General features: G+C 44.3%; 2 protein-coding genes across 4 annotated transcripts in view; one reads left to right on the top strand and one right to left on the bottom strand.

Annotated features, from left to right (window-relative positions):
- The window catches only part of SH3BP5 (SH3 domain binding protein 5), a 62570-nt gene extending 53343 nt beyond the window's left edge, over positions 1-9227 (top strand). Inside the window, exons 4-9 of the mRNA XM_037143933.2 lie at positions 1172-1336; positions 3804-3934; positions 4349-4391; positions 5100-5319; positions 7026-7286; positions 7755-9227. Coding sequence (XP_036999828.1) covers positions 1172-1336; positions 3804-3934; positions 4349-4391; positions 5100-5319; positions 7026-7286; positions 7755-7969 — 1035 coding nt within the window. The 3' untranslated portion in view covers positions 7970-9227. The remainder of the gene's footprint in view (positions 1-1171; positions 1337-3803; positions 3935-4348; positions 4392-5099; positions 5320-7025; positions 7287-7754) is intronic.
- Positions 9228-10522: 1295 nt separating this feature from the next.
- The window catches only part of CAPN7 (calpain 7), a 36595-nt gene continuing 19132 nt past the window's right edge, over positions 10523-27985 (bottom strand). For 2 of the 3 annotated variants that reach the window (XM_037143931.2, XM_037143930.2), the window contains 11 exons: positions 27784-27890; positions 26803-26923; positions 21052-21196; positions 20814-20913; positions 18974-19109; positions 18320-18395; positions 14394-14539; positions 13580-13642; positions 12914-13044; positions 11338-11430; positions 10523-11244 (listed from right to left, as the gene is read on the bottom strand). In XM_037143931.2, the coding sequence (XP_036999826.1) occupies positions 11100-11244; positions 11338-11430; positions 12914-13044; positions 13580-13642; positions 14394-14539; positions 18320-18395; positions 18974-19109; positions 20814-20913; positions 21052-21196; positions 26803-26923; positions 27784-27890 (1263 nt within the window). In that variant the 3' untranslated portion in view covers positions 10523-11099. The remainder of the gene's footprint in view (positions 11245-11337; positions 11431-12913; positions 13045-13579; positions 13643-14393; positions 14540-18319; positions 18396-18973; positions 19110-20813; positions 20914-21051; positions 21197-26802; positions 26924-27783; positions 27891-27985) is intronic. The other variant, XM_037143932.2, reaches the window with a different exon arrangement.

Raw genomic sequence — 27985 nt, 5'->3', positions numbered from 1 at the left:
GGGCTCCAAGTCCGATTTCATTCTCCTCTTTGAAAAGTTTCCTCCGCCCGTGGGTTCTGAGGACTTCCTGTGAGTCACGTGAGATGCGCTCTGGAGGCGAGGTCGTTCCCCTCCCCAGTCCCAGGGGCTGCCCCATGCGTGTCCCTGAGTTTGTGTGACCGACATGAGGATCTGGTTCACTGAGCGGCTGGCATGTGGCAGTGGCTTGCCTGTGTTCGGGCAGGGTTCACGGTGGGCCCTCAAGTGTAGTGACCGGGGGCTTTGTCATCGGTTTCCGATGCGATCACGTGGTCCGCCCTTGAAAGAGGTGTGTCTACAGAAGAAGCAGAATGCGCCTCAGCCATGTCATTTTGTACTTTCTAGTGCCCCCAGGAAAACAGTACAAAGAGACAAATAAAATTCATCTTTATTTTATTGAACCTGGTATATTCAAAACATGGCCATTTCATCATGTAATCTGTACAGACATTATTAAGGCAAAAGTTATTTTTTATTATTCTTTTTTTTTACTAAATCTTGAAAATTTGGTGTGTTTTATGCTCCGTTTGGATTAATGACACTTCAAATGCTTGAGAGCCACACGTGGCTGGTGGTAGTAGAACGCGGTCAGCATTGTGTTTGTTGGTACTCCCACTCGAGTTCCCTGAGGGTGGGTGGGAGTTGCAGGGCCCGGAGACTGAGCGCAGCTCTGCTTCTTGCCAGCTGTGTGCGCTTTGGCACGGACCCTCCATGCCATCGTTCCCGCCTGTGAGCCGTTGGAGTGTGATCCCCGGGGCCTTTCTGCTCCTGACTTGCTACAAACTGAACCACGGCTCTGGGCAGGGATGGTGTTGGGGACCCCACTGTGTCCACCTTGGCATCATTAGCGAATGAGAACTAGTCTCTGAACGACGGCGGTTGGCCGTACCTGCCACACAAGGAGCTGATTTGCCGTCTCTGACTCTGATTGACAGGTGGTGAGTTTATCTGGTCTGCTGGGTGCAGGGCTGTGAAAATTGTCCCTTCACTTACTCATCCAGCCTTTACAAGGGCCTGCAGGTGCCAGGCCTGTTCCCAGAGTGGACAGGGCATGTACCGGCCTTTGGGACACTCTTCTTTTGGAGGGTGTGGTGGGTCATCAGCAGCAGCCCCTGCCATTTCCGGAGGCCTCACGCCTGTCTTTCTCATGCAGGCCCAGCTGGAAGCTCAGAGAGCCACGCAGGACTTCCAGAGGGCCACGGAGGTGCTCCGTGCCGCCAAGGAGACCATCTCCCTGGCCGAGCAGCGGCTGCTGGAGGACGACAAGCGGCAGTTCGACTCTGCCTGGCAGGAGATGCTGAATCACGCCACCCAGAGGGTATGAGTCATCGTTGTGTGCGTCTGTGGGAGGGTGCAGCTGGGTGTGCGCACACGCATTGTGTCTGCCAGTGTCGGTGTGCGTGTGGCTGTCCACATCAGGGGGGCCTGCACGCCCGTGGGTGGGGTGGGAGCGACCTTCACAGGAGCTCTTGTCTGTCTGATCCAGACTGCCCCTGGTTCTGGTGAGCTCCGAGGGCGCCGTTTTCCCTGAGCAGAGGACGCAGACTCCCAGGCACGTGGCCCAGAATCGCTCTGAAAGTCATAGGGCAGGAATAGAAAAGTCAGGAGTTCATGCCAGCAGCCTCTCCCTTTTTAATGTCACTTGTCACAGTGGTTCAAGTCCTGGGGGACCTGGTAATTAATGGTGGCCTTGTGCTTCCTTAAATAGAAAGCCTGGCACACGATGATTTGACTTAGGAGTGACATTGGCTGGCCTGTTGACTCTGAACTACCTCCTGCTGCCTGCCCCTGGCTGGGCGTGTGTGGCCTTGGGCCTCCTGCCCCCTAGTGGACACATGCCCAGAGGCAAACTCGGGCTGGAACAGCTTTCCTGGGTCAGCTGATGAAAATACAAGGCAGCGGTTAGAAGTCTTGGGAAATTACCAGCTGCACAGGCTGAAAGACGTGAAAAGGACACACACGCACGTGCACATTTAGAGTAGCTCCTTCCAAGAAACTCGCTGAAGGTTGCCTTTCCTGTTTGTCCTCCCTCCACCCCAATCAAAGATCCAAACTAGCCAGCAAGAAACCATTTCAGAAATCATTTGATGTGCTCTTTGAAAAAGAACAAAACATTTTCCCATGTTTCTGCCTTTTTTTTTTTATTCTCCCCTGAGGACATGCTTATTGATTTTAGAGAGGGGATTTCCAGGGTAATCAGTAATCCAATGCACCTGCACTGGGACACAGTCCATCTTCCTTTCCAGGACTCAGTATCTGTTGTACTACTCCCAGTTTTCTACAACTCCCAGGCTGTGAAATAGCTCCAGGACGATGAAAGCCAGAGGTGACCTGGGAGGACAAGCTAGACAGGATGCCCAGGAATCGTTAGTGCTCATTTCAGTCTTCCATGATTTTCCCTGACACTTAGACAAAAAGCCCTTACTGTACATAAGTGTGTGAACTACCCGTTCCGGGCTGACTGTGGCTGCTGACGGGACGGATGCCGGGACATGGCGGGCCTGTTTTAGCCTTGAGTTAAGGGTGTGGTGATGCCTTCCCACAGCTGTCCTGCTGGGTTTGAGAACCGGTGACCCGAGGGCCCCCTGGGCTCCTCTCTGTTGCTCTTGAGGGAAAACAAACAGCAGCCCACTAACCTCACTCCCATCTGTCCAGTTCTTTCTGTGACACTTGTGTGAGTTGTAAGAAGAAGATGGGAAAGAAATTTCGAGCTGCTCATGTGGTTGGAACTGTATATATTCCTTCATCGTCTCTCTCTGAGGCTGGCTTTGTTCTAAACCTTTTCTTTAGGTGCGGGGAGAGGACCTCCATGGTCCATGTGCCGGGATGTGCCTTTGAGCTGCCGTGCTTTTGGCCATTGAGGGCTTGTGACTTTTTTTAGGAGGTTTTTCTTTAAACATTTTATGTATATTATTTTTAGGGAGGGGAGGAGAAGGAGAAAGAGAGGGAGAGAAACATCTGTGGTTGCCTCTTACACTGCCCCCCCAAACTGGGGACCCAGCCTGCAACCCAGCCATGTGCCCTGACTGGGAATTGAACTGGTGACCCCTTTGGTTCGCAGCTCGAGCTCAGTCCAGTGAGCTATACCAGCTACACCAGCCAGAGCAGTTTTGCTTTTTTAAAAAACTCATTTTAATCAACAGGCTTAACAGAATATTCCCACCAGAATTTCCTGTCAGCATGCTCACTGGTTTCCTGGTCATAAATTTTTGTGAACCTCAAAATCTGATATGAGTGATTTGATGCTATTTAAATGTAAAGCTAGTCCTTTCCAGATCTTGGATTCTCGTGTGTCCACTGGGTAATGCTGGGTATTTGGGAAAGAAAAGAAGGGGCCAGACTGCAGAGATCCATTGCCTGTTGTCCCAGTGCCAGCATGGTTTTGCTCGGTGTCCCTGATCCCTGATGTCTGGGTCCCCATGGTGCTGTTTGCCCATCACCTGCCCCTCAGTTCCTGCCCTGGGGCAGAAGGAGGAGGAGCCCAAGGTGGCTACTTAGAGCCAGGAGGCCCGAGCCGAAGAAAGTGACTGCATCAGAGAATGCTTCCTATTTTTCTCTGATTTTTGTTTTTCCTTGTTTTCTTCCCTGGTCACTGCCACAGCCAATTTGGCTATTTAGTCCTATCTGACAAAATTTTTCCAAAACAGAAAAATAGGAAGAAGTAATCCTAATCTATATGGAAGTTAGTATAATCTTAGTTAACTTGCTGATTTACTTAGAGGATATTTTTAAAAAATAATACAAGTTCTGGGCTTGGCCGGGTTGACCTCTGCTGTCATTTGAAGGTCATGGAGGCAGAGCAGACCAAGACGAGGAGTGAGCTGGTGCACAAGGAGACGGCGGCCAGGTACAACGCGGCCATGGGCCGCATGCGGCAGCTGGAGAAGAAACTCAAGAGAGCCATCAACAAATCCAAGTGAGTCTGGCCCTGTGGTCATCCTCTTCCGAATCTTCTCCGTCTTTTATGTGCCTTGTACTCAGCGGCCTGCCTCTCCAGAGACCCCTGCCCAGGCTTCCCCTCTCCTTCAAAATTCTCTACCCTAGAGGGACAAGGTGCTGAGTGGTAGGGTGACTCCTGGGAAAGAGAACACGGAATTTCAGAAGCAGACCATTCCGTGGCCCGTTGGCGGGGCCTGTTTACCTGTCAGTGGTGAAGATGAGCCGTGTGCACAGCGTATGTTCTCTGTGGACCACGAGCTGATGAAACGGTGCAAGACCGGTTTTAATGGAGGTGTTCCCCGAGCTCTTCTCACCACCACTCCTGTGCATTTTTAGGCAGTCATGACTTGCAGAAAATGCATACTCTTATGTTTTCTTCTGTCTTTCACAGGCCTTATTTTGAACTCAAGGCAAAGTACTATGTGCAGCTCGAGGTAGGTGCGGCCTTTGGCTCTGTTGCTTATGGGTCTTTTCTGCAAAGCCCCACTTTCTGTGACAGACTTTCACGGAGCACATTTGCTGTCAGAGGAGAGCAGAGAGACTTTCTTTATTGAGTTTTCAGGCCTCAAGATGGTCTTGGCTGGGTCTCGAGTGGTCCCTGAAGTTCTCTGTTATCAGTCACTTTCTATATCGTACTAGACTGTGGCTCTCAGTGTGCTGCGCGGCTCAGCAGCATCAGCATCACTTGGGAACTGGTTGGAAGTGCGCGTTCCTGGGCCCCCGACCCTAGAGCGACGGAATCGGAAACTAGGTGGAGTCTAGCCATCCGAGCTTTAACAAGAGCTCCAGGTGATTCTGATGCAAGCTCAAGTGTGAGAACCACAGTGTTGGGGACCAAATGGCTAGAATGTGGGACTTCTGTGTGCTTGACACCCATTATTTCATCCCTGGTGGGGCTTATTCTGCCAGTGGTAGTTTCTGGATGATGGAGCTTTAGTTTGTCACCCCGATGGGAGTTGGGGGTGGTGGCTGCTTTTGTATCTGGTGCAGCTTTGATAAAAGTCATCGGGTCCTCAGTCATGATGGAGAGTCTTTGGAGTAGAGCGATGGGCGGAAAACACGCTTGAACTTGTCAATCAAAAGCATCACGTGGCCAGTAGGGGCAGCCTTCACTCACAGGGGCCTCCTGTTCTCTTGACCAGCAACTGAAGAAGACTGTAGACGACCTACAGGCCAAACTGGCCCTGGCGAAAGGCGAGTACAAGACGGCCCTGAAGAACCTGGAGATGATCTCAGACGAGATCCACGAGCGGCGGCGCAGCAGCGCCATGGGGCCTCGGGGCTGCGGCGTTGGGGCCGAGGGCAGCAGCACGTCTGCGGAGGACCTGTCGGGGAGCAAACCCGAGCCAGACGCCGTTTCTGGTGAGTTAGGGGCTCATGTACGGCGAGGAGATGACACAGGTTGTGTGACTGGTGCCCAGGGCTGTCTCACCATCATGGAAGGGCCTCAGAGTCGCGTGGGACCGAGGGCTGTTTTTGGCAGCTTCCCACATTTTGTGGGACACTGTGCTCATCGAGATGTTATAAGGGTTCCTCAAAATCGGGATTCTTTGGTCAACTAAGGTTAGAAAACAAAGTTCGTTTGCTCCTCTCTGAGGTTCAAAGTAGGCACTAGAACACACAAGGGTCTGAGAAGTCCTGCAGGAAAGAAGGGTGGTCTGGGAGAGGGGCTTTGGAATTAGCTTTGATTCGAATCCTGGCCTTCCCATCATGACTAGTCCATCACGCAGGCAAGAGTTTAACTCACGTCTTCGTTGCTTCACCTGCACAATGGGGAGTGGGATGGCACCTACCGTCTACTGTAGCGTGCTGGTTAGGACGGAATGAAATGACGCCGGCACCCAGTAAGTACTCCACGAAGGTGGTCTCACTGGCGTCTGGCCACGGGGAGCCTTTTTCCAGGGCCACCTCCTGGGAAACAGGTGACAGAGGTTTGGCGCAGCTCCCTGTGCGTTAACCACGGAAGCCCGGCCAGCACTGTCCTGGCACGCCTCCGCTTCCGTGCAGTGGTCCCCGCTGGCTCTTTCCCAGGCTCCTTTCTCAGGTGTTCTTTAATTCAGTCAGCAAACATTTCAGTGCCAGTGCAAGGTCAACTGGCACAGAGGAAACTGTTTTGAGCAACAATGCGAGGACTTCAAGATACATCATCTCATAAACCCTGTGTGTGCAGAGGAACATGAAGCTCGGAGAGGTCGAGTAACTTGTAGTGGAAGCAGGACTGGAATTCAGCTTCGAGCCCCCTTTCTGTTCCCAACATTTCAGTATTTCTCATTTATGGCAGTCCTCTAGGCGATGCGACAAGGCTGTTTTTAAAGATGAGGGAGGAAGAAAGGGGAGAAGAGGAAGCATCTAACAAGCAGGGTTATGTCCAGGGGGAAACAGGTAAAGGCTGGAGGGGCTTTCAAAGCACGAGAACGGCCCGTCTCTGGGCCTCGGCTACTCTGGTCTACAAAGCAAGCGAGGCCCAAGTTACGGAGCCCTGGAAAGGAGTTTTCTTTTGCAGCAGATCATGACGTAGGTAGGTTCTGAGCGTGTCTTTGAGGTCAGAAGATGCCTGAAAGAGAACAAAGGTCCCCACAGGTGTTCCGTGCGGGGCTGTTTCTCGCAGCCGCTCCTGCTTCCCTTTGCAGCGGAAGAAAGGCCTGATGTCTGACCAGCTTAGGTGGAGATCTGTTACCGAGGGCCTGCCCTCTTCCTGTGCACCTGCCACTCTTTGGAGACCGGGGCAGAGAAAAGCCCCAGTCTGTGGTGAATTCACCTTCTGCCTTTAGGCAGTGTCTGGTGACACTGACTTCTGGGGCGCGCACTGGCTAGGAAGTTACTGTAAGGATGCTGACTGTCCCTGGGGTCCAGCCGCCAGCAGCTCCTCTTCGAGTTGCACTGCAGTCTGGGCACCCCTGCGCAGGGGGTCACGTTCCCTTTCTGCTAGGCACCCAGCGGTGGCAGGGATTCTGCAGCCCCCAGGCCGTGTCTAGCAGTCTGCCAGCAATGAACACTTCTGGCGGTATCTACGGACCTAGGCTGCTGTCCGCCAGACCCTGTGTGACTGGTGTTCTCTCTCATCCTAGTGGCTTCTGAGGCCTTCGAAGATGACAACTGCAGCAACTTCGTGTCTGAGGACGACTCAGAAACCCAGTCCCTGTCCAGCTTCAGTTCAGGACCAATGAGCCCGTCCGAGCCGGCCGACCAGTTCTCTGCGGTTGTGAGGCCCGGCAGCCTGGACCTGCCCAGCCCTGTGTCCCTGTCGGAGTTTGGGATGATGTTCCCGGTGTTAGGCCCTCGCAGCGAATGCAGCGGGGCCTCCTCCCCGGAGTGCGAGGTGGAACGAGGTGAGTTGCAGCCCCGTCACTAGTAGTGCTGTCCTGGCTGCCTTGCCGCATTGGCAGCCAGACCTCTGCACCGGGCTAGACCCTCGCCAGGTCCTGGAGCCCCCAGCGCTGTGGCGGTGGGTCTGTGTGAGTGTGCTGTCGGGCTGAGCACCGAGATAGTCTCCAAGTCTTGGCACCACAGCTTCAGTCTGTGTCTCTCACAGCCGTAGTTCTCTGGACAAGCACATGCGAGGGAGGTCTGTGTCTCCCAGCTAGTAAATGCGTATGACCACTTTCACCTCTGAAGATAAGTTGAGTGTGTAAAACGCCTTGAGAGTAAAAGCAGTAAGCAGTTCTGTGGAGAACCCTCTGTGACATGCACGGTCGGGCAAAGCTGGGGGATTCTAGAGGGCCGCGTTGGCCGACTGGCTGGGGCCTAAGTGACTCTTGGAGTTGCCATTACTCACTTTATCTCTAACGTTTCTGTAGGAGACAGAGCAGAAGGGGCGGAGAATAAAACAAGCGACAAAGCCAACAACAATCGGGGTCTTCGCAGCAGCGGCAGCAGTGATGGCGGCAAGAGCCAAAGTGGCACCTCCCCCGAGGGCCAGGCCTTGGCGAACCGCATGAAGCAGCTCTCCCTCCGCTGTGCAAAGGGGAGAGAGGGGCTTATCGCTGACATAAAAGTGGTGCAGATCGGCTGATCCGCCCAGGCTCCCGGCCCCAGTGCGTATCACTATTTATACATGAACACTGTACGGAGAACGTTGTGCCAACACTCATTTAACACATGCCAAATCGTAAGCGTTTACTCTGAACTGCACTAATGGAGTTTTGGTGATCTCGAGGGTGGAAGAGTTTTCTTCTGGGGAAGAGCTCTGGAGCTGGTGGGTGCGTTTCCCAGAGCGGAGCTGTTGCGGGGGCCCTGCGGGCGGTACAAGGTCTTGGTGGGGCAGTAGCTGTGCCGGTGTTATGGAAGCAATAAGTAGTTCCTACACGAGAACCCGAGCCAGGAAAGGGGCCGGCAAGCTGAGCCCCGCCGCGGTCAGCAGCTTGCTTCTCTTTCCCTTCTCTTGTCCTCAGTTTGGGAAAACACAGATCTTCTCCTTTGTATCTTAGGGGATCTAAATGGAAACCAATGAATGCAAGACAAAACTCAAATATTCAGAACGTACCTTTTTGACCCAGTGAAAGCTTCGACAACCCAAGAACATAATTCATTTTGATCACCTCTGGTGTTCAGAAGGGGCTTTAAAGAAAGTGTATGTTGGGACACCCATTAAAACCATTTTCTATAAAGGTTACTACGAACTGCACTTTTTGGGGCGGGAAAGGGGAATGCCAGTGTGGGGAGGGGGCGGGGTGGGGAGAACGAAGGTGGCAAGGACGTGTCACAGAATGGGGTTTGCGGCCGTGGGAAAGAAGGTGCTGTACGTCCTGCCTTCTCCCACCAGCCACGGGACTTACTCTAAGAGAAGTGCATGTGAAGAATGGTTGCCATTGTTATTCTAGACTGACAAGGTGTTAATTTCTCTGTAGGGTGTAACTTTAAAAATAAAAATGTAAGGGTTATGCTACTAGTATTCCTTAGGGGAAACTGATTCTTAAAGCTAGCAAAGGCAGCAGGCATGTGTTGGCAATGGCTGTTACACAGACGCAATGGAATCTGTCCTAATACTAATAGTAGTATGTGTTACGACTGCTTTTCTTTCCTGTTTTCATGGTTACACATATTTAAGAGCACTGTATTTTATTTGTTAAAACTTGGCATTTCTAAAAGGAAAAAAGCAACCCCACTTCAAGTCGTTTGTTAATTCTGTCAAAACTGGTATATTTTAGTCATTTGTAAATCTCTTCATACTGCAGTGTTTTCTCCTTTTTTAATGATCCAGTATCTTAATTATGAGGTTATTTTGTACTTGTCTTAATACCTTGAGTGTAATAAAAACCACTTAAAATGTCTTTCTATTGGTTCACAAGAGAAATCCTGATGTTGCCTCAATCTTCTGTTCCAGCAACTCCCTTGCCATAGGCAGAGTATGGGATGCAGTGAAAGTCGTGGGTCCTAATAATTTAGGCCCTGATGACCAAGGTTTGAATCAGAATTCTACTTCTGTGGCTACAAAGCTGAGCAATAAGGAGACGGTGGAGGGAGAATAAAGACAAGCTGGTTACACTGGAGAGTGGTTCTCAACATCTGCGCAGCGGGGTCTCCTAGGAAGCTTAATAAGTGCTGCTGTCAGCTTGGAGTCCTGGAGACTGATTTGATTGATGTGGGGTGTGCTTGGGCGTTGGCCTTTTAGAAGCTCCACAGCCGATTTTATTCTCTTTCCATAGTGGTCTAGCCAAAATAACCTGCCTTCCGTGTACATCTGCGGCACTGTGTCTGGAGCTCTACTGTGGAACCCAACGTCATGACGTAAGAAATCGCTCGGGCACAGGTCTCCTCCATTTCTGAGGGCAGGGTTAGCTCTCAATTCAGCTTGTCTGCTGTAAGGAGAACTTTAACACAGGGGGTTCAAGTCTCCTGTGTTTGTGATAAATGTAACTCTAATGGCTTATATTTTCCTTAAAAGGGCCAAAGAAAGTTAATCTATCTAGAATTAGTTTCTAAAATTGAAAGCACTAAATATTTACCCAAGTGAAATCTCACCAGTATAATAATCTACCACTATCCCGAATATTAAAGAATAGAATTTTCTGAAGTGTGAATTTACAAGCAAATAATGAGTTCCCTTTTAGAGGGAACATACAAGATGATTCCTTTACGAATGAATTTCTCTAGGTTAAACTATGCAGTTTCCATTAAGTATAAACATTTTATTTCAATTCAAGGTAGCATAAATACAAAAGTTTTGATTATAAATTATAAAGTAGAGATGATGAAAAATACCACCTGTTTTCAGATCTTTAAATCTTGAGTATTCTGCTTTGCTAGATTCTTATGTAAACAACTGGGAATTTACACACAACAGTAGTACCTTTGCAAGTTTTCCAAGTGCAGCTTCAGTTACAATATATTAAACTCTCAACTGTATTTTCTTCTGAGTGCTGTTACCGGGAGAGCACTGCACTACACAGTAGCTGAAAACAGAACGTCCCAACGAAGCAGCGGTGTCTTCAGTGTCGCAGACTGCCACCGCCCCGATGGCAGATGACCGCGCAGTGAGTGTACACCTCAGTCCTTGTCACGCCAGTCAGTGGCACGCAGGCATCTGGCTTCAACAACCTTCGCTCTTAAAGCATGAGCATCTCCATGCTAAGTCACTAGTATTTCTTAAAACTATTCTTTCAGAACATCTGGGCAACAAACATTTAAAGTCACGAATGATGCAGACTTAAAATCTGTTATGTGACATACTTCGTTTGGTAACTGGTTACCCCAGATGTACAGCAGAGTTGCAACACAGCAGGTTCACTCCGACATGCTCTGCCAGGAAGACAATGGACATTGTTCAGACTATCTCGGCCCGCCATTCCGCGCACAGTCCCTGTCCCTCATCTGGTCTCAGTTCCCTCTTAGCAAAGGCGCATCACAGTGCTGAGGATAAACTTGAATCATCTGTACTTTTTCTTTTGCAAGCCAACAGTGCAAGCCAATTCCACATACACACACAACCATGTAAATGGTACCTCTAAATAATTTAGGGTAATTTTGACTATGTACAATTCTCATTAAACATCCTGACTCCTGACTTGAGCACCAGATTCCACTGTAACATTTTTTTGGGGGAATTCTGTTCTGATCGTCATGTTTACTGTCCTAGAGATTTGCATCCTCATTTGAAGAGCTGACTGTTAAGTTTAAAATCCAGTAATCACTGAGATTTCCCATCACTGGAGTTGTGTTGTTTTGATGGGGATAATGCTATTGAAGTCCAAGAAAAAGGGTCCTTCTTGTTTAGGCAAAAAAGTACTAGGAATGATATTGTAAATCCCAGCAGGTATGTTTTCTAATTCCAGGTAGCAAAACCCACACCTATATTCAGGGAAGATAAAAACAAGGTTTAGAGAAGATGGCACCACAAAACGCAAAATATAACATCATTTACAATAAAAATGCCGACCTTACCTGTAGTCACCACTAGATTTCCTCTGAAAGCCATGGGGCCCGGGGTCCCCCACCACAGACACTGCTACAACTTCAAAGCCAACACTGTACTGCCTGGCAGTAAAGAGGAACAGAATTACTGCTAAGTGGTCTCAGATACACATGTACCTAAAGGGCAGGCGCACCATTAAAACCAAGTATCTGCCTTCTGAAAAGCGTCAGTAGGAGAAACAAGCCTCTGAAACACATGCTATTTCTACCCTGAATTATAAAACACACCACACCATGTATATTTTTAAATTGAAGACATATAGATTAATATTAAACTTCTTTTAGAAGAGACTATGTTTTTACTATACGCTCCCAGATAACATTAGATTTAAATGACAAAATATTGTCTCTGTACTAGGCAGAGAAAGTGGGACAGAAGATGAAATCCTGAGAAAAAACTGAAGAAAGTACTAACACGTGGCAGACTCCAAATCAGTAGGGAAAGGAAGGGTTATTTAGGTGGCGGTAAGGTGGCAAAAACTTAGGAAAAAATTGTTAAACTGTATCTTACACCAAATATAAAAACATATTCCATACAGAGTAAAATGTAGAATGTGAAAAAAATGAAAACATAAAAGAAGTAGGGGAAATATGGTGAAAATTTACTACTGGGGTGATAGCTCCTGTCCACAGCAACAGAAAGCAGAAAAGACTGACCACTTTAAATGGTGACGGGGACAATGTTTTAGAAATATGTGAAGGAGTCACATTCTTACCGGCAGACCCTTATTCATACTTATAATTATGAAAAACATGACAATGCCAACAGAAAAATGAGCAGAAGACATGAATTAGGCAATACAGGAAAAAATACACATTGTCAAGTGCTTTCACATGTTCCATCTATCTAGAAATGAAATACAAAATGGCAATGAGATTCCTGTGTCACCTGGTAGGCTGGTGAAGCTTATAAAAGTGACTATGAAACAGTAGCTTAGTCATTCATATCTGAATGAGGACTATGAGTTTCTTTTGAAGCAGTATGTAAGGCAGGCACAATGAAGCCTAGTTTTCTTACTAATGTAGCACATGTAAAAGTCTTTTTATTAAGATATCTGTTATATAGCAATCTACCGGGAATTGACTTTGAGATTTGATACGAGACGGGGGCCTAGTTACTTTGTTGGTACATGGATACTCAATTATTCCAACACTATTTACTGAACAGACTACCCTTTTCCTGCTATTATGCAATACCATCTTTTTCATAAATCAAGCATCCCATATATGCATAGGTGCGTTTCAAAACCCCATTCTGTTCCACTAAACTCATTTTCATTTTTATTTATTTATTTAATTTTATTTATTTATTTTCAAAGAGGGGAAGGGAAGGAGAGAGGGAGAGAAACATCAATGTGTGGTTGCCTCTCATGTGTCCCCCACTGGGAACTGGCCTGCAACCCAGGCATGTGCCCTGACTGGGAATCGAACTGCGATCCTTTGCTTCACTGGCCCGTGCTCAATCCACTGAGCTACACCAGCCAGGGCCCACTAAGCTCATTTTTAATACAACGTTATTAATTTAAGCAAGTTACTCATCACAAACCTTGGTCCTCTTAGCTCAATCAGCAATGGCCCAGTCTTTTCTACATGGAATTGGTAAATGGGGTTGTTTTTATGAGTCTCTTGGAAATTTCCGCAGCCTCCAGCACTCTGACCACTCCACTTTCCATTAATCTATTAAGACAAAGCTTTTGTGTTAACAGAACTTCACATTTTCCAATTCTGTGTTAAATCCCAGCCCCCAAAGAAGGCCACTCCCCGCCCTGGCCCCACCCTCTCCCCCCAGTTTTATTGCCACGGACAGTCAGTCTACCCTTCACTTCAGCCAGGTTACTCTGCTGTACACTGAGCCTATCTCCATCTCTCAGCCTTCCATCTGGTCGCTCTCCCTGCCAACAGCTCTCCCGCAAATCCTCCACACACCTGCCCCCCCTGCAGAGTCCACCTCAGGTGCCACAGAGGTGCACCCACACGGCATTCCCGGATGACCAAGGTCTCCATGGGTCTTTCTCTGAACTTCTTATTTCTGCCCACAGAGTCACTTAGGGCTGCTCACTGACAGTCTTGTTACATTTCCCTTTTTCAACTCTACAATACTTTGTTTTGTAAAACATTGTTAAATGTGTAGAATGGAAAGAGAAAAGGAGAAAAAGGAAAGGGAATGCTAGGATTTCTCTGCGATTGTGACCCAGAGACAGAATTTTCTTACCTGTTTTGATACGGTGTAAGGTGAAGGAATCTTTGAAAAGGTAAAGCTGCACACTGAATATACCTAGATTAAAAGAAATATTGTCCCGATAAAGCCTATACTTATAAAAACACCAAAGTGATAAAAGAACACACTGGAAGACTAAAACATTAGTTGGCATATATAGAAGCCACTATGCTGGAGGCAGTGAGGTATCAAGTCAGATTTAATGAAACCAGGGAACTGGGGTTTGCTTTCTCTGCACCGTGTGCGACTGGGGACAAACCCCGATCTCCGCAGGCCATGGCTTCTGCATCGAAGGAATGACAGTGTGAAGGCAGCTCCCAATGTCCCTCTCATCACTAAAAATCTATTCAAACTGAACTTCTGTACTGATCCGAGGGAAACAGATCTATGCAGAACAAAATTACGGTGGCCCTCCCAACTCGGGACGGCAATGTTTACAGGCAATCGGTACCCTCTCACCAAGGTCAGAGCCTTCTTTTTCAAGTTAACGAAGAAAGTATTATGTAGGCTAGAGAAATTTTTATGGCTTGCTCTGTGCATTTATCAGCCCAACATACCACATTACCTCAGGACTAAACTATTACTCTAAAAACAAACGCTCATTAAAAATGTTACTAAAAAAAGAAGATTACTTTTCAAAGGCATTGTTTTCTGCAGGAAGCACCCTAATAATTTAATATTGAACTGATATAAACACATACACATAAAAATACACAGGTAGTTTTCAGAAATAAACTCTTTCTGTAGATAACCCCACTTCCAAAGCGGAGCCCGGGGCGTACGTCCTGTCGGATGTTGGTTTACTTACCCGGACCGTGTAATGGATTGTATTCTGTTTCTCGTACTGAGAAACCACCAATGTAAAAGTATGGGTCCCAGGTGTGGTCAGCTTTATCTTAGTCAAATAATGAGGGCTGTTGATTCGAATCCCATCAATGTATGGGGGCGGGTCAGCTGCAAATAAACCAGGAGGTTTACAGAGAAGATTTTAGTTTTTGAATTTAAGTTTCATGATTGATGGTAGGAAAAATAATTAAATGGACATCCCCTTGATTTATTCTATCTTTAAATATAATGTCACTAAAGAGTTACAACTTAAATGATAAACTGTACAATTAAAAATTCTCAAACTTTAAACAGTGTCTAATAAGCAAAAGCTTTTATAATCTTTCAGAATGCGTTCAGTGAGGTACAGGGTAATCCCTGCTATTTCCCCATGTTGCCTTTTGCTCCAGAAGATTTTAAAGTCAAGATTAGATTTTTTCTTCTGAGAAAGCTTTTAAAAAGACACAGAGTAATGAAAAATATTTAAGCCCCCCACCACTCAGTTTTTTTGGGGGGACTCTATTAGCTTCTTTACAAAACAAAGTCCCTTTAAACTGCCCCCCACAGCCTCGCTGCGTCCCCCCCTGACAGCCTCTACGGCGTCTCGTCGGACCTGGGCACACACATCCCGAAAGAAGAACGAGGGGGTACATGTTGCTTCTGTGAGCACATATCTAAAAAAGGGTTATGTGTGTCTTGTTTCATATCATTTACTTTTCACTCAACATGTTTCTGAAATCCATATTGTTCTACACAGATATGACTTATTCTTTTTAAAACTGCCCATATGATATTCTATTGTATGAGTATAGCGCATTTTGTCTATACCCCCATCTAGTTACCCGATCTAAACTCTCAGATTTTTACCAGTATTCTGCCATTACAAACATGCTGCCCGATACATACTGTCAGTCTCGTCGATCAGAGCTGACATCGTAAAGTCACTTCCTGTACGTGGACCGCCAGGTCATTTCAGGTCAGTGCTATGTCACCTGGTTCACTGAGGAACACTTACTATTCATAATGTAATCTATTAGAAAACTAAACATTTAAGAATCTCAAACAGGTAATAAGTCTCTAACGCCTCCAGGCACACTTCTAAGTGTGTGATCTAGAGTTAGGAGATAAGAATGGGCACATCCGTGGTAGGTTTCTAACCTTTCTATTGGGTTGGCCAAAGTCTGTTTAGAGTTTTCTGTAAAAGACACATTTTTCATTTTTACCAATAACTTCACTGACTTGGATATTTTGAGTATGTCAGCTTGCTCCCACTATTGGCTTCTAGTGGGTAGAGGCCAGGGGTGATGCTAACCATCTTCCAGTGCATAAGACAACCCCACAGCAAAGAATGATTTGGCCAAAACATCAATAGTACCAAGAAACTTCACAAACTACTTTTGACACATTCGCTCAGTCACAGAACCCTGTGCATATTCTGCACAAATCTTTTTTTGAAATAATAAAGCATAATACACAGAAAATGTTGCATATTTTCTTAAACCTCAGCATTAAAATGGCTGCACAAAAAATCACCAATTTAAAAAAATGCAAGCTGATATGACAACCGTCGCAATACAATCCAACAAAATTGTTTTGAATGAAATTAAAAGCAACTAATTATACTAGAGCTATCCTGTGGAACAAACAAAATGAACTTTTTGGCCAAGCCAGTACATCTCAGTTTACTCTTCTGTCAAATGGGGAGTAAGACCTGCCCCAGTTATCTCCGAGTGCTCCGGTGAAAGTAACACTACAAACCAGAAAGTAAAGGCCAAGGCAAAAATCACTATGGGTTAAAGAGGGAGGATAGTTAAAAAAAGATCCAAGTGAAAAGGGTGACACATATTTGAATTCAAAAGCTGTATAACATCTTAATGCTAGGAATATATGAGCATTCACAATGCCCGAGCCTTTGTGGCTGTGCAATGGCCAACACGTGAACATGGAAAATGTGGCAGCTTTACCCAGACATTTACCGCTGGGCCCGCTATGTTTCCACGCCCATTGCAGAATCTCTAGGGATACTGACTGTTAATATCAGTGCCAGCCCTCAACACTGTGTGATGGGGAAGATGCCATGTTGTCCTATGATTAAGCCCAACAAAACCGCCTTTGATCCCACCTCCCCTTTCTTTGAGCAGCCTTCTTGAAATAACCGCTTCGCAGCCTCCCCTCAAACCACTCCAGCTGGGCTCCGAGCCCACTCTCCTCCCACCATGTCCCTGCCAGGATCAACAGTGACTGCCGGATGTTAAGTCCAGTGGCCTCTTCTCTAACCCAATTTCACTTCACCTCTAAAATAGCAACTGATGTAGTCGTCCGCTCTGTCCCTTGTGAAATATTTTCTTCTCTTGGGTTATATGAAATCTTACTGCTCCATCAGGTTCTCTGCTCAAATTCTTTCCTGGTGACTTTTCCTCTGCTTAACCTTCAGAGGTCAGAGTTCAAGGTCAGGTCCTGGGTGTTCATCTAACTACAGCTCCACAGGTGGTTTCTACGGCGCGCTCCTCCGATGCTGTCTGTGACCGTTACTGCTCAATCTGTACCTACAGTCCCAACCTCATCCCACAACTCCACGCCGCACTCCAACTGCCTGCTCCAGACGAAGGGGCTCCCTCCCACCCACCAACACCCACCACCTCAGTAACTGCGACATCGCTGTACTGCTCAGGCCAACAAAGATAAGAATCATCCTTGATAACTCTTTGTCTCTACAGCGAGTCAAGCTCTGACAATCCTACCGAAACACAAATCTGTCCACCCCTCCTACCACCCAAAGTTCAAACCATCATTTCTCACTAAACTGCCTAATTGGTTTTTCTACTTCTATTTTTTGTCTCCACCAATAAATATACTGTAGAAAGAACGTTCTTTTAAAAAAGTCACCTTGGGACCAAATCGAAACCATCTGCTGTGGCTTGCAGACCCCAGGTGATCTGAGCCTGTACACCTCTCTGACCACTTCTGAGACCACACCTCCCATCTTTCTCTCATTTTACAGTCATAGCACCTGCTGTTCCCTCTGCTTGTAATGCTTTTTCTCTCTATTTCTTTCCATAATTGATTTATTTTTGTCCTTCAGAGTTCCTCTTACCCCTTCTCAAAGACCACTTCCATAGTGGCTTCCACTTCCAAAGGCCCAACCAAAGCAAGTAACCAGTCACTAACACATCACCCTATTTGTTTCTATACACACCTATCTCATTAATTTTCTTTCTCTACTTATCTGTCTTCCTGAGTACAACATAAACTAACAGTTTCCATAACTTAGTGATAACATTTTTGACTATGAAAACAGTACATTAAATGCCTCGGAAGCCCTGTGGAAGGGAAGGTTCACTTTGCCGGGTAGGTGGCCATCAAGGAGGAAACAACATATAAGCTGGGTCTCAACGGGGTTCATGATGCAGAATAGGGAACGAGGACGTCTGAGGGCAGAGGGCTGGGAGGAGAGAGATTCCCGGCAGGAGGAACTGTGAGGAGAGACGGGCAGCAGGGTGCGAAGTGTTCAGGAGCGGTCAGTGCCCTGCCGAGGGCGCTGTGAGAAGAGGGTGTGTCAGGCAGAGGGGCAGGAAGGCCACGGCCAGAAGGACATGCCATGGTAAAGAGCTTGGATGTTCTCCAAGAGTTCACGGAAAAGCACAGAATTTTGGATGAGGGGAAAAGGTATGACTTAAATTTTAGACATACAACTCAATGTGAACTCCTAAATTCCTGAGGATTTTATTAAAAACAAATCGAAACACAAGTACCATAAATACCTACCCATCTTCTTTGTGTGGTTTCCATTAGTCTATAAGCATAATTATTAATTTCTCCATGTTATTGACATAAAAACCTATCATTTTATACTTAATTATATAAATAAAATTGTAGTGTTTGGTTTGAATGTTTGCCTACTAAACATACCTGGGTAATACACCTTTTTCCCGTCGGTCTTGTAGACAACCATTGTGATAAATTCTCGATTATTTGCAAAGTCATCCTAAAAGCACAAAGAATCCACTGTGGTTAAGAAAATGGGCTCAAATGCTCTTAAGTGGGAAAAAAAGAACAATTCTAATTTTAAGAGAATTTATTTCGGCTCCTTAGTGCTATTAATAACATTGTTTTTCTAGATTAAAATTAAACTGCCATTTCAATAGATTGACCATATTGTATAAAGACATATTAAAAAAAGACTCTGAAGCTATTACAATGATGGTTACCCTTTACAGAATCAAGACTAATGATTCAAAATTTCCAGCTCCCCCCTTAACATATTTTAATGTTAACATTCTTAAGACCTAAATTAGCTTATACAATCAACACAAAAACCCTCCCTAAAAGTATAAACGCCCCATGTTTTTTTTCAGAGATGACTTTTGACTAAAACTTATGAGAGTATGATTACAAATGATAAATTTCCTTAGAGGAAAATATTCATTTATTTAAGAAAATGCCATTTGTAAGCCACCAATATAAATAAAACATGCTGGTGATCAAATTACATGTCTTGTCCACAACAGTCTAATTATATTTTTAAAAATTCCTGTACAGAATATCATAAAAGGGTGCCAATACCTTGTCTGTTATGTGTCTACTGAGCAAAACCCAAACTGCAGCGCCCCCTTGTGGACACTGCACCTCCAGTTTGTACTGGGGATTGTTGGCCAGGCTATAGGCGTCTTTCACAGGTCCTTGCTTAGCATCCCAAGTACTAAAACATGAAGTCAACAAGGAAGGAAGGAATTAATATTCTCATATAGCTAAAAATTATTAATATTTTAAAAAGTGTTGTGTTTCAGATATAATTAAGTTATCAGGTTTTCTTGTTTTTACAATTTTTAGCATGATCAAGAAGCATATAAAGAAAATACCTATTACATGGTACTGGTATAATAAGAACAGGCACACAGACCAATGGAACAGAACAGAGAGTCCAGAAATAAACCCATGTTAATATGGTTAATTAATATTTGACAAAGGGGGCAGGAGCATAAAATGGAGGAAAACTAGTCTCTTCAACAAATGGTGTTGGGAGAGCTGGACAGCTAACATACAACTTGACCACCAACTTGCACCATACAGAAAAATAAATTCAAGGTGGATAAAAGACTTAAATGTAAGTTGTGACACCATAAAAGTCGAAGAGGAGAACTTAGGCAGGAAAGTCTCAGGTATTCCACTCAGCACTATTTTCACCGATATGTCCCCTAGAGCAAGGGACATAAAGGAAAGAATAAACAAATGGGATGTGTTATCAAAACAAAAAGTTTCTGCACGGCTAAAGAAAAGATCAGCAAAATAAAAAGGGAACCAACCATATGGGAAAATGTATTTGCCAATAATACCTCACACAAGGGTTTGATCTCCAAAATATATAAAGAACTCACACAACTCCACTCTAGGAAGACAAACAATCCAATTAAAAAATGGGCAAAGAACCTGAACAGACAGTTCTCCAAAGTGGACACACGGAAGGTCCAGAGACACAAGGAAGGATGCTCAACATCACTAGCCATCAGAGAGATGCAAAATAAAACCACAGTGAGATACCTCTTCACACTGATCAGAATGGCCATCATTAATAAATCAAACAAGTGTTGGAGACGATGTGGAGAAAAGGGAACCCTAGTGCACTGTTGGTGGGAATGCAGACTGGTGCAGCCGCTGTGGAAAACAGCATAGAATTTCCTCAAAAAACTAAAAATGGAACAGCCTTTTGATCTGGCAATTCCACTGCTGGGATTATGCCCTAAGAATCCTGAAACACCAATTCAAAAGAACCCATGCACCCCAATGCTCATAGCAGCACAATTTACAATATCAAGTACTGGAAACAGCCTAGTGCCCATCAATAAATAAGTGGTTCAAAAAACTGTGGTACATTTACACAGTGGAATAATACACAGCAGATAGAAAGAACTCCTACCCTTCACGACAGCATGGATGGAACTGGAGAGTATTATGCTAAGTGGAGCCAGACGGTGAAAGATAAATACCATATGATCTCACCTGTAATTGGAACCTAATCAACAAACCAAACAACCGAACTAAACAGAACCAGAAACATGGAAATAAAGAACAAACTGACAGTAACCAGAGGGGATGGGGGAGGGGATAACGGGAAAGAAGGGGAAGGGTCAAGTCGAGGAACATGTGTAACGGACCCTGGGCAGAGACAACAGGGGAAGGACTGAGTGTGGGAGGCGGGGGTGGGGGGGTTGGGGGAGGGTAAAAGGGGGAAATGGGGACAGTGGTAATTGAACAACAATTTAAAAAAGAAAATAACTACTACATGAATCATCTGTAGGCATGACAAAAAGAGAAAATACTAGTGTTCCTAAATTAGTCATTTCATTTTAAACAGAGAAAGTGGAGACTACTATAAAGCATATTCTGAAATATGCAAAGAAGTTACCTGTGGATACATGTTGACTCTTTAAAAAGACCTGGATTCCAACTCAAATAAATCACATCATAATACTGGCAGAGATCATCCCATGAAATCCAAAATATTCCTAAAAATTAGATATCTTTATCAATCTAAAAAATGTCTTAATGATAAGCAACTTAGGTCAGTCATACACATTTCATGTTGCTAAACATGCTATTTATTGAAAGATCACAGTATTAAAATTACAAAAAGATATATTTACCATTGTCTATTTTTTGAGCTGTTCGAGGATCAAAGTTTAAGTATTTTTGCAACTCTGGGGTCCAGTTTTTTACATCATTTTCACTATACCTTCCTTTCCAACGTAAATGACTCCAAGGATTTTTCAACTGAATAAATCGCAGCCCCTATTGAAAACAAACAGGAGATAACAAAGTTGCAAAACAGTTTTTTAGCATATTTTTATTAGTTATATCATTCTTTAAGGCAGGATACACTTTGAATACTTACAAATTTTTTTCTCTCCAAATCAATTTGCAATTATTATTCTTTAACACTTTCACCACATCACACATCTGATCAAAAACTGTAAATGGCTCTCAATCACTAGATCTATGCTGTTTGTATGGCTGTCATTAACCACATGGGATTAATTAAAATAAAATGGAATAGAATTTAAAAATCAGTTCTTCAGTAACATGAGGCACATTTCAAGTATTCAAGGGCCACGTGCAGTGGCAGCTAATGTGTTGTAGGGCACAAAGGATGTTTCCATAATGACAGGAAGTCCTCCTGCTGGGCGGTGCTGCCTCAGAGCACCAGGGATTTCCTGTTGTTTCAGAGCCTGTTCTACGCTGGCCCCACTGTGTTTGCAGCCCACACACCTTCGGCTCTAGTACAGTCCTTCCTCTCACAAGCCCATCGATAATTCCTACTCAGTTCCACCTCTGAGGCATTTGTTCATACTGTTTGCCGTTCCTGGAAGGCCCTCTCTGATCCCTCTTAGTGACCCTCCCTTTCAGATCCTCTTTAGCTTCTTCCTCCCTCATCTCTCTCTGTGATGCTGAAACAGTGAAGAAAGAGAGGAGGTGAACTTTGAAGTCAGAATGACGCGGGACTGAATCCCAGCTTTACTACCCATCAGCTCTAGCGGTCTTGCTTTGGTCATTCATTCTCTTTGACACTTGTTTCCTCATATGTCATAAAATGAGGATGAAAATACCTCCTAGAAGGCTGTTGTGAAGATCAGATGAAGTAATATATGCAAAATAGCTAGCACTTCATTTCCTTCTTTTAGTAGTTGCCTCTCCTCTGTAAACTTTATAGCACTAACAACCTGTTTTACATTAATTTAAAACAAGTAATACCCTATCTTAATATTATTTCCTACTGGTGGAAATGCAGCAGTCTTGTCTCTCCAATGAGATGGTAAATTCCTTGTAACAGTAACATGATTACCTTTTTCCTAAGTCTCCCCTGAACATGCCTGTTTAAGTTTATTGTAAGTGCTTAACAAATACCGGGTGTGTCTACAGAACTGATAACACTGATTCAGAAAAACAAGAGCTTATAAATCTAAGAGTATTTATCTTATTTCAAGCAGTCAACTTAAGAAATTGTATTCTTTTTCTTAATGATATCATAAATATAACTGTTTGGGGAACTTAAAAAAACCCACACATTCCTTTGCTATTTTAAATGTGGCAACTTGTGGCCTGGGATAGATGTGAATTCTGGACATAAGTAAGACTTGTTTGTCTTGGGCTACATTCTCTAGAATCTTCATTAATACAATTTCTTTTCTCAATTTACTCTATATCATTTGGGCCTCACCCCTGCATCTGCCACCCATCAGCTAACAGACACTGTACTACAATTCTTTCTTTTCATAAAACCTAGTTCTACATGAGCAGGGAGTCTGCCCTACTTCAGGACTCTTTCTTTCCTTCTTTAAAAAGGACATAAAATTATTGCTAAGCTTTTCAGAGGCAGGTCCCAGGCATCGCTGACATTCAAGAACACTAAGATTTGGCTGTAGGTTTTGCCTGGATCGAGAACCGGCAATTCAGACAGACTTGAATAGGAAAACATGTGCTAGAAAATGAAAAGAATCCGGTCTGTTATGAAACATCCCATTCCCAAAGTTATTTCCAAGTGCCAGTAAAGGAAAAGTCCAGGGGAGGTTCAGAAATCCACTGTTAAGCCATGTCTGGTCTTGAAACTGGGATATACCTTCACCATAGACTATGGAACATCACCTTGAGGAGGAGGCAAAAAATAAATGACCCAAAGGAGGATCATGAAGACTAAAATATGCAAAAGATTAGAAGCAAACAGAAGACTTCCGGCCAAGATGGAGGCATAGGTAGATATGCTTTGCCTCCTCCCACAACCAAAAGGACAACAACAATTTAAAAATAAAAAACAACCAGAACTGCCAGAAAATAGAACTTTATGGAAGTCTGACAACCAAGGAATTAAAGAAACACTCATTCAGACTGGTAGGAGGGGCAGAGATATTCAACTGGGGCAGAGAAGACTTGTGGCGAGGTGGTTGGAACACACAGCAGGCAAGGTGGCAGAGGGTGGTCCCACATTTGTAAGCAGATAAACTGGGAGGAACAACTGGGGAACAAGACAGACTGCGCAATCCAGGGTTCCAATGTGGGGAAATAAAACCTCAAAAACCTCTGACTGAAAAAACCTGTGGGGGCTGAGGCAGCAGGAGAAACTCCTACCCTCACAGGAAGTTTGTTGGAGGGGCCCATGAGGTACTAGAACGTACACAAACTCACTCACCAGGAATCAGCACCAGAAGGGCCCAATTTGCTTGTGGGGAGTGGGGGAAGTGACTGAAAACCAGCTGAGAGCTGAGCAAGTGGCACTGTTCCCTCTCTGACCCCTCCCCAACATACAGTGCCACAACACAGTGATATGGGTGGCCCTGACCTAAAGAATAACTAAGGCTCCATTCCTTAGAACATACAGGTGCCCCAAGACAAAGAAATATGGCCCAAATGAAAGAACAGATCAAAACTCCAGAAAAAGAACTAAGTACTAAGGAAGTAGCCAACCTTTCAGATACAGAGTTTAAAACACTGGTAATTAAGATGCTCACAGAAATGACTATAGTCACAAAATAGAGGAAAAAGTGAAGAGTAAGCAAATAAAGGAAAATGTGAAATAAAGAAAAATCTACAGGAACCAACAATGAAGGGAAGGAAACCAGGACTCAAATCAATGGTTTAGAGAAGGAAGAAAGAAACATTCGACCAGAACAGACTGAAGAAATAAGAACTCAGAAAAATTAGGAGAGGCTTAGGAAACTCTGGGACAACTTTAAATGTTCCAACATCTGAATGATAGAGGTGCCAGAAGGAGAAGAAGAAGTGCAAGGAATTGAAAACTTGGAGAACTTCCCAAATCTGGCAAAGGAAATAGACTTTCAGGAAGTCCAAGAAGCTCAGAGAGTCCCAAAGAAGTTGGACCCAAGGAAGCACACACCAAGGCACATCATAATTACATTACTCAAGATTACAGATAAGGAGTGAATCTTAAAAGCAACAAGAGAAAAGGAGACAAGTTACCTACAAAGGAGTTCCCATAAGACTATAAGCTGATTTCTCAAAAACCTTGCAGGCAAGAGGGGCTAGAAAAAAGTATTCCAAGTCATGAAAGGCAAGGACCTACATCCAAGATTACTTTATTTAACAAAGCCATAATTTAGAATGGGAGAGCAGAAAAAGTGATTTCCAGATAAGGTCAAGTTAAAGGAGTTCATCATCACCCAGACCTTATTATATGAAATGTTAAAGGGATTTACCTAAGAAAAAGAATATCAAAACTATGAACAGTAAAATGCCGACAAACTTACAACTATCAACAACTGGACCTAAAACAAAAACAACTAGAACAGGAACAGAAGCGTAGAAATGGAGATCACATGGAGGGTTATGGGTGAAGATGGGGAGTATGGGGGAAAAGGTGCGAGGAATAAGCAGCATAAATGGTAGGTACAAAATAGACAAGGGGAGGTTAAGGACAGTACAGGAAAAGGAGAAGCCAAAGAAGTTATATGTATGACCCATGGACATGAACTGGGTTGGGGGGGCAGAATGTTGATGGGGGCGTTGTAGGGCAGAGGGGAATAAAGGGGAAAAAATGAGAGAACTGCAATAGCACAATCGATAAAAGCAAATGGGAAAATACTTTCACTCAAGTATCAATAAAATCTTGTAAGTGAGGAAAGTGATGGATGACAGAGGATTGGGGGCAGCTGCAGTCAAAGATGAGTTCTATCTTCACAAAAGAGGTTCTAGAGATAAAAGCCTGAATGAGATCAATGTGGAAATATTTTTAAATGGAAGTCAGAACTAAGGAAGTGTCTCGGACAAGAAAAACAACACAAAACTAATGAATATAATACACCCAATCAAAGACATTGGAGAAAAGTCACATAAATGTTAACACACATGAAGAAGCCTTTTGGTAAAGATCAACTATGACTACAAAGAGTTCACATAAACAAACGGAAACTATGGTCAACTTCGCTCTGTGAGCTGTCTGCTCAGGCCGGGTAACTTTCACAGAACTGCATGTGAACTTGAGAGTGTCATCACAGCGAGGAAAGCTGCTGCCAGGCCACAGCTCACTCCACCCACGCATGGTCTAAAGTGCCTACTCTCTACAGAATAATGTCCATGGGTACAAAACACCACTGAATTTAACTAATAAGCCTGTTATTTGAAATTCTTACTTTCTGGCAATCAGCAATTTTTAATGCTTTATTTTCAAGTCAAATGATGGGTGCCTATTTTTCTCATAAACATGTTATTTGTCTAGTTTCCTTTGGTCATTCAGAGCAAATAGTCTTATTATTCAAAGTAAATGATATATCACAGAACTTTCCTCAAACTCAAGTTTACTTTCATACAACTTTTTTATCATTTAAATTTAAATCTTTTGCCACTACTTCAATATTGGTCTCTGATTACACCTAATGTCAAAGAATGTTCTAACAATAATATATTCATAGTACTAAGTAATAGTGACTTTTATTCTCCATATTTTGAGTGTTTATGGCAAATTACATTCTAAAATACACCTCCCAGCTTACTTAATTCATATGCATTTTTATGTTTTTTGCTTTAAGTAAATGTTTATGCCAATTTTAAAGGAAGACACAATTCCACACAATATGGCTGAAGGTGCCACAATGACTTGCTCATTTAGAGAGCCTGAGACTATAAACTTTTAAATGTAGCAGCAGGTCCCTGCTGTCTTCGAAAATTCATATAATTACATGATTTACATAAGAAAATTAGTCCAATTAATACACAGGTGCACACTGTTATTACTGATTAAGCACTAATGCTTTCTATAAATATAGGCAGTGGGAACTGAAAGTTAAAGTTCCCAGTGACTAGGCAGCTCAGGTACGACATCATCAGGGGGAGAGTCCTCAACAATCTCCGTACTTTCTAACCCTGAGAGGTAGGGAGGTCAGCACTCCAGCACCTTAGCACCGAGAAAGGGTCCAGAAGGCCTGGCAGCACGCAAGGGCGACTAGGAGGACCACGTGCAAACCCGCTGGCGTGTTTCCCATTCTCAGGTATCTAATTTTCTGTGTCCTTTCACGAGTGTGTACTCGAATCACGCGTGTGAATGTCTCCTATGTTCCAGAGTCTAACGCTATGACTGACTCTGACACCAACACGCCGCCCGGAACCTCGAAAGCGTCTATTCAGCTGGACTCTGCTGCTTTTATGGAAGAGAGAGGCACACAGCATTTCTGTTCTGTCATCGGTATCTATGCCGTCACTGTCATTACATTTCCCGTCTTTTTATTTCCTGATTCCCAATAACAGGCCAAGCTGTTTAATGTAACAGGTGGAATGATTTTAAAACTTCACCTGAACCTTGATTTGTCAGTATTCGAAAGTCTGCAATGGGATTGCTTCTAATGTCTTATTAACACACAAGGAAAACAAGAGAAAAAAAATTCAGGTAAAACCTTGAATTCTCTGATGTCCAAAACAGCATATGCATGAGTGGGAACCAGCCCCCACTTGTCCCCCTCGGCCTCGGTCATCATTCCAGTTGACGCAGTGATGAGGACGTCCCCCTTGTGGAACCTGCCATCACCCCAACAGACAAAGAGTTGAAGCAAAACACATTTACGGTCTCAGACCACACCATCTTTCCCTCAGTCTGAGGGTTCACACGGAAATTTCCACAAGTTTGAAATCTTTTTAAAAATACGCTATTCCTAATACCCCCCTGAAGGACTTTAGCCAAGAGTTACATTTCTGTTTCACAGCATATCAAATAAACTGTCACATCCCCCACGCTATCAGTGTTGGACAACTTAATTCTTAGGTGGAAAGGGATCAGTAAGGGAAGGAAGCAAATGCTAAATTTTCAAATGATTTACAAATAAAGATGACATGAAATGTCAAAAGCACTCCTTTCAAAATGATTATTTTTCAAACCACCGAGTTTCCTAGTTTCACTAAGGAATGAGTATCATCATACAGACAATTTTCCAGTCTCTGTATGTTAAAAACACTTTTTTGAAGTAAAGGCGGCTGTATCCACCGGTTGCCCTAGAATCTATGAAACACACTCAGAGCACCAGCCATCCCCCCGTATGTGAACCATCCACAAGCCACCTTCCTCTTTGTTTTCAGCTTCCCTTCCCATCATCCCTCAAACTGGTAAGTACTAAGGAAGTGCAAAATAATTCCTATATTAGGTATTCCAGATTCAAATGTTTCACATTATTAATAATTTGGATTAACTGTACCTCCTGTATATCTATTGGTGCGGATAACTGAGGGTGGGCTGTAGCAAGTACATAAAGTGAAGTTTTTAAAAACACTTTCCCTACTAACAGAAAACGGCAGCCTGTGTCATATCTACCCTACATAAGGCATGAAGTTTCCACACAGCCTCTTTCACTGTGAACACAGAAGAGAAGGAGAACAGCGTGTACCTCTGATAAAGCATTCGGAAACAACTGTCCTTGCTGAAAGCCTGGCTGTCCGAGTGCATAGCGATCCTCTCCGGGATCCACCCCGTCAGCGCATGGAGGTCAATGTTCTGCAACATGAGCACATTTCAGGACGGTCAACAGTGCTTTCAAGCTCTAAGTATATCCCCGGGGTAGCTGTTACATTTCATCGATTTGATGTAAT

This window comes from Artibeus jamaicensis, unplaced genomic scaffold (genome assembly GCF_021234435.1).
Source record: "Artibeus jamaicensis isolate MK-2021 breed Jamaican fruit bat unplaced genomic scaffold, CSHL_Jam_final contig_519, whole genome shotgun sequence".
Lineage (NCBI taxonomy): Eukaryota > Metazoa > Chordata > Mammalia > Chiroptera > Phyllostomidae > Artibeus > Artibeus jamaicensis.
Note: the sequence above shows the minus strand (reverse complement) of the source record. Positions and strands in the feature narration are given on the sequence as shown.